Source organism: Acanthisitta chloris, unplaced genomic scaffold (genome assembly GCF_000695815.1).
Source record: "Acanthisitta chloris isolate BGI_N310 unplaced genomic scaffold, ASM69581v1 scaffold20903, whole genome shotgun sequence".
NCBI classification, from domain to species: domain Eukaryota; kingdom Metazoa; phylum Chordata; class Aves; order Passeriformes; family Acanthisittidae; genus Acanthisitta; species Acanthisitta chloris.
The window spans coordinates 1-11092 of NW_008664532.1; the positions used below are offsets into that span (position 1 = coordinate 1).

At 40.0% G+C, this 11092-nt stretch overlaps 1 protein-coding gene across 1 annotated transcript; it reads left to right on the forward strand.

The window, feature by feature from the left end:
- Positions 1 to 2714: 2714 nt before the first annotated feature.
- ERH (enhancer of rudimentary homolog (Drosophila)) lies at positions 2715 to 7027 on the forward strand. Its single transcript, XM_009071399.1, has 3 exons — positions 2715 to 2797; positions 3909 to 4029; positions 6525 to 7027. The coding sequence occupies exons 1-3, from the start codon at positions 2791 to 2793 to the stop codon at positions 6625 to 6627; spliced, it is 231 nt and encodes a 76-aa protein (XP_009069647.1). The 5' UTR covers positions 2715 to 2790; the 3' UTR covers positions 6628 to 7027.
- Positions 7028 to 11092: the final 4065 nt, after the last annotated feature.

Genomic DNA, 11092 nt, shown 5'->3' on the forward strand with positions numbered 1-11092 from the left:
TCCGCGCGTGGCTGTTTGAATGGCTGATGGAGCCCACAGGCCTCACAGTCGCCGCCGTTTGTTGGCGATCGGAGTTCAGACGTGCTGAGGGAAGTTAGGGTTTGTGCAAGTTCCTGTCAGGGTGGCCAGGCGCTGCGAGAGGTAGCCCGGGGAGGTGGGGGAGTCGCCGTCCCTGCAGGTATAAGAGGCATCTGGATCTGGATCTGGCGCTGGAGGATGTGGTTTAGGGTTACAGCAGAGTGGCAGGTTAATGGTTGGACTTGGTGAGGTCTCCTCCAACCTTGATGGTTCTGTGATGCTAAGGTGTTGCCCCGGGGTGGAAGGACACTGCTGCAGGGTTTGCAGTAGACTTCCATACCTGCCTGGTCTTTGCTCTCAGGCTTCTGCTAGGATGAGCAGCTACAAGGCCTGTGCCTATTGTCCAACTGACCCTTAGAGCACTTTCTCTGCCTAGCAGGTGTGACTGAAAGGCATTTCGGTGTGAGCAGTACACTACTGGTATTCATACCACATCTTAGCCTCACAATACATGTTCGTCTTCCGTTTTTATTGGTTTGATGCTTTTTTTTAAAACTTTATTGCTTAGCAGACTACAATTGGTGGGAACCTCTTTTGGAAGATTCTGCCTAGCTTTCAAGTCCTGCTGGTTTGGGTGTCTGCACTGCTTTAACCTCTTTTACAGGGTTCTGCCTTCAGCAATAGGAACAATTTCTAAAGTGCTGTCTGGAACTTCAGAACTGGTGTGGTATAAACCATGTGGTATCTCATTTAGTGTCCTGCTTAACAACAGCCACTACAGCTGTGCTTTTAAAGGAAGGGTATCCTGATGATAAGGGTCTGTGTTGGGCTTTTCCAGATGACCTGCTGCTAACACAAGAAGGTTTATGGCTCTTTTCTTGCTCTGGTTTTGCCTAGGCACATGGGGCAGGTAATAATAGTTGGAGGAAGCTTATCTGAGGGTTTTGAACTTGTTCTTCTTGTACTTACCTGGTACGACAGGAACAGCAGTTCTATCAAATCAATTTCTTTTTCCCTTAAGGTGAAATAATGTGAAGGCCCCAAGAAATGTTTGAGGTGTAGAGCATTAACTCTACAATGCAGATGGTCCCAATGGCATTCATTTTAATATTTTCCAGGCCAGTATCTGATATGGATGTTGTAAAGTGTCTGAAGTGATAAATGGCTTAAAGTCAGATAAATTAAAGTCCTAATAACTTCTGTGAAGTCCTGGAGGAATTGACTTACATGTCTGGCTCACTGACTTACGTGTTTTCTACACTCTGATTATTTGGATAATTTCAGAGTATATACATTCATTTACCTCTCTTCAGTGACCAGCAAATTAAAATGCTAGTGCTGGAAAGATGATTTTATACTGAAGTTTGGCAGTGGTTTGGACTCCCTGGTGAGCCTGTTCAAGCACAATGCACTGAGAATGCACTGAGATACCAGCCCCCCCACCCCCCCCGGGGGATTCTTTTAAAATCTAGCATCCTCTGGCACAAATGAAAGTCAGCTTAAATGGTCTAGTTGCATTTGTATGATTTTTGTTGTTACAGTGTGCAGCTCTGAATTCCCCTCTTTCCACTTCTGACTGGGAAAAGTCTTCCTGTTTCTGTTTCTCTGTATAACTTTTTTCCTGGCCCTCTCTGACTCTGCTAGTGTCATGTTAGAGATAGAAGTTAAAGAACTGAAAACTGTGCTCCAAGCATGGGAACACTGTCAGTCATGGGATAAAAACTTGTTCTGTTTTCTTACGTATTCCTTGTGAATCCTGCTATTTGCCATTTCTCTTTTCTGTCACTGCATTGGGTGAACACTGAACTAGTGTCTTCACTGATGTCTAAAGTATGGGGCAGGATTTTTCTGTCAGCAGCTGATTAAGCCAAGTAACATCTTACTCTGCAGTTGCCTCTCTGTTGTGTGCTCACTTCATATATTAGCCCTGCAAATGCTGGATCCAATTAGCAGCACGGAGAATGGTCATTTGCAGTGAGCTTGCAAACTTTCTGTGCTATGCAACCTGTTAATTAGCTCACAGGTTGTGTACACCTCAAAAATCTTGCCTGTTCTTTGCTCAAATTACTTGGTGTAGCCAAGTGAAAAATGTCACAGAAATAATAGAAGCCAGAGTGTGTACAATCACCTAAGTCTTCCCTGCAGAAGAAGCTTATGGACTCTGACATTTGGAACAGTTTTCTGTGCCATAATTGCTGTTTCAGTAGGACTCACTGAGGTGTGAAAAACCAGCACATCTGTTTTGCAGGAAATAATCTTGAATGCTAAGTGTGGATTTGTTGTATAATTCATGTTCCCTTGAAGTTAAATGAATAACTCAAAATAGCTGTTTCTGCTGAAATACTTAAGGTGAAGCTGCCAATGTAGTTAAGTTGGACTCTTCCCTGTGCTTTTGGGGCATTTAAATCCTACCAACAGCTTGTGTTTGGAGTAAAATAAGAAAATGCAGTAATGCATAACTTTTACACAGTGACTTTATTGCTTTGCTTTTGTGTCTAAATAGAAACTACTCTTTCTGTGGTATATTTTTTAATACAGTAGCTGCTATTTGGAAAATGTCTATGTCCTTGATTGCTAGTTCAGTATTTTAATAATCTGCTTCTTTTTTGTGCTTCTTTCAGAGAAATAACTTAATTCAAACAAAAATCATTCACATTCTGCAAGTAACCTGTGCTTGTTTTGTTTTTTCAGTCTCACACAATTCTACTTGTCCAGCCTACCAAGAGGCCAGAAGGCAGAACATATGCTGATTATGAATCAGTGAATGAGTGCATGGAAGGTGAGTGCAGGCATGGTAGTCAAAACTGTTGTTAAGACTCCATTTTTAACACATTCCCAAACTTACCCAGTAAGAAAATAAGTTGTTCTTTATGGTTTTTTTTCTGGGGTAGTTCACAAGAAAAACAATGGGAAAAAGGTCTCATGCTCTTAGTTTACTAATGTTCTAGCAAACCAAAAGTAGGTGTTATTTATTTCTAAAGTTCCCTTTTTATGTGAAATGTCTGGCTTCCATTTAACTAGATGGAGCCACATCCAGTTTGTGAGAGAGGGCAATAATCTTGGTGGGGCCGTGCAGCAGACTTGCTTGAATGCATTTTGTGGCAGGATCAGCACCTAATTCTCACAGATCTTCGTGCTAGCACTGCATAGGGAAGGTTGCAGATTGCTACTGGAATTAATATATTAAATAAAAGATTGTGTGCAATTGATGTATAATTTGCAGCCTCATGGCATGTGTGCCAGACTAAGTTCCTGCAAGACTTTGAGACACAGAGCTTGGAAAGAAGATTGAAATATTACACTTACTATGAACATTCCAGGGAGTTTTGTGAGGCAAACAAAAGCAGAATAAAGACCATGTAAAGCCTCTGTGCTCATTTAACTGTTATATTCTTCTTAAATGTATCATAATGATTTTTGGGCTAGCTTAATAAATAACACTGATTTCAGTCCAGAGTCAGGCTGTCACTCTTACCCCAGTAGCCCTGTTTGACTCTTTGATCAGGAATGATCATTCTTAAGAGTTTTTCTGTTTCTTAGATGTTTGTACAGTAGGAATATGTGTTATAATTGCTGTCTTAAAATTAGTAGAAGGAGTTCCAGGTGTCCATTGGAGCTTACTGCATGGAAAGTTACGTGTTTGACAGAACTAACCCTTTTTCCCCTGGGTGCTGAAAAATTTTCTTTCCATGCATCTTACCTGATTTTATAGTATTATGTTTCAGTGCAAGTAGCTAGAACGAAAGATTTTTTACTCTGCAAAATCTGATTATGTCTTTGTTTTTATGGTAGACATCTCTAACCTTTCCTTATATTTGTGGATCAATAGCTGAAGGAAGTTTAAGCAAATACAGTTGGGTTTTTTTTAATACCGCTTTGTTTCTCTGTAGGAGTCTGTAAAATGTATGAAGAGCATCTGAAGAGAATGAATCCCAACAGTCCATCCATTACATATGACATCAGCCAGTTGTTTGACTTCATTGATGACTTGGCAGATCTCAGCTGTCTTGTGTGAGTTCAGTCGTACGAGTCCATTTCGGTGCCTTAGGGAAGGCACAAGTCTTCCCTCTAAACTCTGACATGTTTTATGTGAAACCTGGTAATGGCCTGGGTGTTTTTGGCAATACCTGTAATGCAGCAGCATTACAGCTGTCATACCATGTTGCCCATTGCAATAAACTGCATCTCTAAGGAAGGCTTAGAAACTGAGAGTTCCACTTGGATTTTAGTCACATTGAAGTTCTCAGCATTTCAGGTACTGAAATCCAACGGTTTAACACATTTACTTATTTTATTACTATTAGAATCTGTTAAATTGGGGCTGTATCTGCCTTTGTGCAGTTGGTCTGATTCTTAAGGAGGCAGAATGGTTACAGAATGTTGTTCAGCTGTACTTGTGCTGTGGTAGAAGTACAGAATTGCATTGCAGCCAACCATTTACTTTGATCAAGATACAGCAAGATTGAAGTTTCTGTAAATCCTAATTGAGCGAGCGAGGAACAGATGAATCCTCTGGAGAGCCCTGGCTAATTGTGTGTCCTTGTGAAAATGTTATCTCCAGTTCTCATTTGTGTGTTAAAGTTGTGGGCAAGCAGAGATGCTCCTGTGTACTTTCTGTTCTGACTGTGCTGTGAAATCTAACACTAAGTTTCACTGTTCAGAACCTAACTTACAATATTAGGTTGAGTAATTTCCATACTGTAAATTTCAAGGTAACGGTTTGGTATGACAGTGGTATCAACTTTGCAGAAATTCTGTAGGAATAAGGATACAAATAGCATATTCAGATAACAAAGGACATAGTACTAGGCTTTTGAATCTCAGAATCACAGAAAAGTTTTATGCAAGTGAGTTCCTGGTGTGGACATTTCTGCAGCTTGTACTGCTGTGGCTGAAATCCCAGTGCAAGTACTTGTGTAGCTGCATAGTGAAAAGCCTTTGCCAGTTAATTCCAGTTTAAAATAAAAAGTTATTTAAAAATCCTGAGCATCAGATTGTTTTCCTTTATATTCTGATGTACAGTACAGAATCTGTTACTGATAATGACTTATTACAAATGCCATTTGCCAGTTTTTAGTAGAATAAGTTAGATGAGGTAACAGGTTCTGCAAGGGACAAGGTACCTCAGACATTCTGCCACATTTGATCTTCAGGTGTCATAGTGCTGGGCTGATGCCATTTGAAGAACAGTCTGTCTAACAGACTGAAGTTAACTTGCTTTAGGATGTAGCAACTATTTTCTAGTACAGATTTGTGCTGTTCTTAATTAGGCTTGTAAACCAAGCGTGCCAAATTCTACTTCAGCTCAGTTTTCCACCAGATGGCACATGTAGCATGAGGTGCATCAGATATATCTTCTGTTCACAGAGATTCCTGAAGTACTTGCTCTCTGGTCCTGCAGTGTAGCATTATGAATGGATTTGCAGAGTGAGGGTAGAAATCAGTAACTTTTCCTGAAACTAACATTTCTTGTATTGCACTAGAACTACTGCTGTATCAGCATACATTGAACCTCTTTCTTTGGCCTTGAACCAGTCATGCTGGGGTTTAAATATCAAGATTTTCTTAGAAACAGTATGCTTAGGGGTTTTTTCTCCTTAGGTAAGAACTGTAAATTGTTGTGGATTGAGTTAACCTTGGATTTTTACTCAGTTTCTTACCAATGACCATCTCATCCCTATCTGGCCAGATTTATGTACACCAAGATTTCAAAACTGACCAGGACTTTAGTAGTTCTTGAAGCATTCACTGAAAGCACCGTCTTTGTGCACAAAACATTCAACTTTAAGGGAGAAAGGAGGGCATGAATCTACACAGATAACCTCACACAATTTGCTTTCATTCCTAGTCTCATTCTGCTTCAACAGTGTCCCAAGTAACTGAATTCTCTGGCCCTTGCTACTTTTATCAGCTCTCCCTGAGAAGGCAAGAAAATGCATCTGTGGGTTCTCGTTTTCAGTTTGCTTTCTATGGAGTGTTCTTGTTAGATGTAAGCTTGCCTTCACTGCCAACTGGCAAGAATCCTTTGTTACCCATCTGTGAGTAAATTTTGAGTTTATTAATTTTCAAAAAATTCCAGAGGTTGAACACTTGAAAATTTAAATCAGCGCTTGAAGTAATGTTGAAGAAGTGTTTGGCTCATTAAGACAAATTAGATCGTTTCCTGGTGGAACTATTCTTTTTCATTCTGAGCTCTAGAACACTAAGATTCTCCTTTTGTTGTCTCCCATAAGTAATTATATTTATGAACTGAAATGTGAACACACTGATCCAGTCACTCAGTAGTCCTTGGAGCATCTGGTTTTATTTCAGGCTCAGACTGATCTGTTGGATAACTGTTAAATAAATAAATCCATGTGATAAGTGGCAGTTCCCATCTACTTTTGACATTACTTGTGTTCTGTACTTAACTTTCTGCCTCATACACTCGAGGACACTTCATTGTTTGTTCTTCTGCTAAATGAACTGCAGGGCAGACTGACATGAATTGCTTTTTTTCTCTCTAGTTACCGTGCTGATACTCAGACATACCAACCCTACAATAAAGACTGGATAAAGGAGAAGATCTACGTGCTCCTCCGCAGGCAGGCCCAGCAAGCAAGCAAATAATGGGGGCAGCATCATTACATGGGTTTGGGGGAGGGCTTGGACAACAGGTGTGTACAGAGTGTAGTAGTGAACGTTTTGTATTATAGTCATCCTGTTGCCATCTTGATAAACTCTTTAGCCAGGACTGAATGTATTGTTAGAGACACAAGGATTTTGTCGGATTTGACTTTTTTTTAAAGTGTAAATGGAGAAGAAAGTACAACATCTTCAGCAGAGTTTTAATTTGTTTTGTTTTTTTCCCTCCAGTTAGCTAATGGTCCCCCCTTACTTGAACCCTTGGGGCTGTTCACATTGTATTTCACCCACATTTGCTGTATGTGCCCTTTTGTGGGGTTTCCAACATTCAGTTATATCCTTGAGATGGTCTTAATGGGAAATAAAAACCTACCCTTTAGTTAAATTTGAGTGCTGAATTTTGTGGCTTTCTTCCCTGTTATCCAAGGAATAGGTCTTGAAAGGTCATGTGGACTGAACCAGCAGTTGTTTCCTGCATTACAGAACAGCTCAAATTCTTGTCTGGTCTTGATACTGTCTTCCCTGGGGATCTTTGGGAAACACTGCAATCCTCCTTCACTCTACGCTTGATCTTTCTGTGAGGCATTTGTATTCCAGTGTGTCTGCTCTGGGATAGGTGATGGGTAAGAGCAGGTTGAATGTATCATCACATCACAGACCCTATGAATTAGTCTGCTTACAGCTTTCCTCTGAAAAAAGAAATAGGCAAAGCAAATTGCTTTGATGGGAATCTGCCCCAAACTGCATTTTTTCTTTACAAAGGATAAGAACTTAACTGTTTGTACACACTGTAAAATTATATCTATTTTGAATGCTGATAGTTTTGTAATTTTTGCTGTACCGAAAAGGTTTGGTACTTTGTGGCTTTGTGTTAGTCCAGAGTTTGCCTACTACAGGTACAGATTTGAGTCACAGACTGTGCATGTACACTCAACCAAGAACAGTTCCAGGACTGACAGAGGAATGCAGTTTTCTCCAGTGTACTTAAACTTCCTATTCCACATCAGTGGACCTCACAGCAAATGGATTGGTTTCTACGAATCTGAGGTTAAATTGACTGTGTGTAGTAAAGCTTTAATGAAAATAGCTTCACTTAAGTGATAAGTAATAGCTGCTGAAGACTTGGAATTGAATTACTGAAGAGAGAGAAATCCTTTGAAAGATACTGGGAGGGGATGCTAAACTTTTTTCTCAACACAAGTACAGGTTGGAGATTAGATCTACTAGCTCTAGAATTATAGTGACCAGGAATAAATTTAACCTGCTAACATAAAACATGCTTCTTTTATAATAAATAGTGATTTTCAAAACACAGTATGTCAGAAGTATATTAATCCACTTAAGGATACTTAAATCTGTAAGTACTTTGTCATGGAAGTTTTATATCCAAATGCAGCTTGACACAGTAAGTAATACTTAGAAAATTCACTGTTGTCCTTATAATAACATCAGGTTTAATATAAACAATGTTATTTAAGCAGCTTGTATAGCTTACCCTCTTGGATAGCCCCATAGCAAAATAATGTGTTTCCTAACATGTTTGAGGTTAACTTCTTGTAAATGGGGTTTGTTCGTTTGGGTTTTTTTAAAATTCCAACATTCTTATGGTGGATCATTCAAGGTGCTAAATAGGATGCAATTCTGCAATCTTTAAACGAAGCCAAATAAACATCCCTTCTCACTAGCTATCACATTTAAAAGAGTGATTTAATATTTTCCTCATTTTGTGAGCTTGTTTTCAGTTTGAGGAAAACCAGCAATGTTGGCTCTTGTTGTGAGAAGTTCAAGGAGCATGTTGAATCTCTAGTAATAAGGAATTAGAATGTGACAAAGTTCTTCCTTCAAAGGTAACCTAAATTTGGTCTGATTTTAAAAAAAAGCCCACAAGCTTCCTCTTCCTTGATTTTTGGCTCTGTTATAATAACTGTGCAAACCAAAACCAGTAACAAGGATAAAATATGAATTTCTCATGCTAGAGCAGAAAATAGGAAGAAAGCTCTTTAAAGCAGGTGGTAATAAACCTCCTTTATGAAAGGGACTTTGTGAAAGTGTGTTTTTTAGGCTTTCAGTAAGTAGAAGGTAAGTTTTAACTTCAAGGTTACTTCACTTCAGCTTTTTACCACATAAACTTCTGTGGTCATCTCAGTAAGTGAAGTTTTCATAGGATTGTAAGATGCAAGTAAATATTCCTTTTACACCTCTGGAGCCAGACATGGCCTTCCGTTGGTACAAAAATATGGTCACTAGGCCACTTGAAGGAAAGGGACTTGGACATCATCTCTTCCCCCTTGCCACCCAGCTACAAGCCCTTTTTTCTGTTTCTGAAATAAGCTACTAGTACATAGTACTTGAGCTGCTGTTCTCTATTTCCTTTGGAGTTGCATCTTACTTTATTCATGAAACAACAGATTTATTGCTTAACTGAGGAGCTGACCAAATACACTGAAAGGAAGGAAAAAATGCTGCAGCATCTACCTGATGTGCAACTGGCTGCAACTAACCACTGCCTTCAGAAATACAGTAAAGAGGCTTAAGAGCCCTTGGAAACTTACTACATGCTAGTAGACTGGCACTCTAGTAAGGTCATCTGCACTAGTAGGCCAGGTGAAAAACTGATTTTCCAGTTTATTTCTTGGCTCCTATCCAGTAAAGGATAACAGCAGGGCATGTAGTACCTTCTCCAGTTTCACCTGTGCTTAGAGGCATCAGACAGCACTTCTGTGAGAGACTGAGCATTTGCCCAAGTTCATCTATTTTGAAAATGAGGTTCAGCTGCAGAATTTTGCAAGTAAAGTCATAAAAAAAGTGCATGGTTATAGAAAGTATGTCAGAAAAGAATCTGTCATCCCACACATGCTTTGCCTGCAGCAGATTGTCTGGTGCTTCCTGCACAGAGGACAGGCACAAGTAGCAGTCAGTGTTGGTCATGCCTGCTGCAGTATGGGAGTAAAAGATAAAGGGAATTATAGTGGCTCTTTCTGCAGGAGAGTGGTACAGTAATGTAAAACGGGGATAAAGAATGGAATCCAGAGACAGAGTATTTCCAAGTATGGAAATGCTTAACAATTTTTTAAAAGCAAGTCTATTAAGCAAGCCTAGTCTCAGGCCAAGGAGATGTACGAGCCCTCATCCATTTGCCAGGAGTGCAGAGCAGTTGAGGTGCTTGCCTGAATTCTGCTTGCCTCATGGAGCCAGGAACCATGCTGCTGCTTTTTTAATCGTGGAATAGGCAAGCCCTCCCACAGTCTCTGGACTGCCTGTATTGGATTTCAAGGTGAGGCATGAGCAGGCAGGTACAACTCATTTCTTGGCATGGCTATTCCCCGAGTAAGCAGTGAGATGAAGTTCTGTGAGATGGCTGAGCTGATCCAGCAGTTCACTGCTGTTGAAAGGCATAATGCTACTTCATACTACGTCCAAAAGCGACACTGGTTGCTGTGGGGAAGGGGAGAACAGGACTACTAGTCAGCACTTGCAGGCAGAATAGCTGGTCACTTTAAAAAATAACCCAAACCAAAATAAACTGGTTTTTTGAGAACAAGGATAAGCATGGTAGATAAATTGGGGTGTGTGTATATATATATATATATGTACACACATATATATACACACATATACATACACACAGATATATATATATGTATGTATGTATGTAAGGACCAGCTTACCATTGCAATGCTCATGCCAGTCAGTGATGCACTGGGTCAGGGGGTAACACCACTAAGATTAGAATTTGCATTGTGTTTGACACCACAGTAATAAGATCACTCTCTTATGGGAATCCCACACGTCCTCCTTCAGTCTGCTGAAGGGGAATTGTGAAAAGCAAAACTGAGTTTGTATTCCTGCTCTGAGGGTGAAATAAGGTATGTTGTTAAAATACTTGTCTACTCTTACTTCCATCATCATGCTCTTTTAAACTAGGCTGAAATGGTGACATCCATCACAATGCAGCCTAAGCACAGCAGGAAAATAGCATTCCCATTGTTAGATCAGGCTGTTCTTGTGCTTAACGACGCTGTAACGTACAGCAGCAAAAAAGAGTAAGTAGTAGCCAAGACCACCTTGTTACCTGTTAGTAACTAATAAACCTGGTTACAGCAAGAGGAGACTTGACCACCCACAGTATTTTTTAGTTGCAAGAACGACCAGATTTTTCACTTGCATTAGAAAAAGGTAAGAAAGTTGCTGGTCGTGATCTCATTACCATATGCCAAGCAATTCGTGCTAGTTTGTGATGCACTGGAAGCAAGGATGCTTCTTAAGATGACTTACTCTCAGAGGGAAGAGGGGAATGCTCCAGCTGCTTTGGTGTAGACTACATAAACAGTTAGGTATATTTGCCACCCCCACAGGGGATGGTACTCAAACTCAGCTATGTTGGAAACTCAAACAATCCATCAAAAAAAGCTGAAAAACAGAAAAATCAGGGGTAGCTGGGCTACAAATA

Coding starts and splice junctions, on each gene's coding strand:
- ERH (XM_009071399.1), top strand. Junction 4,030..6,524: donor GCAGATCTCAGCTGTCTTGT/GTGAGTTCAGTC, acceptor TTTTCTCTCTAG/TTACCGTGCTGATACTCAGA.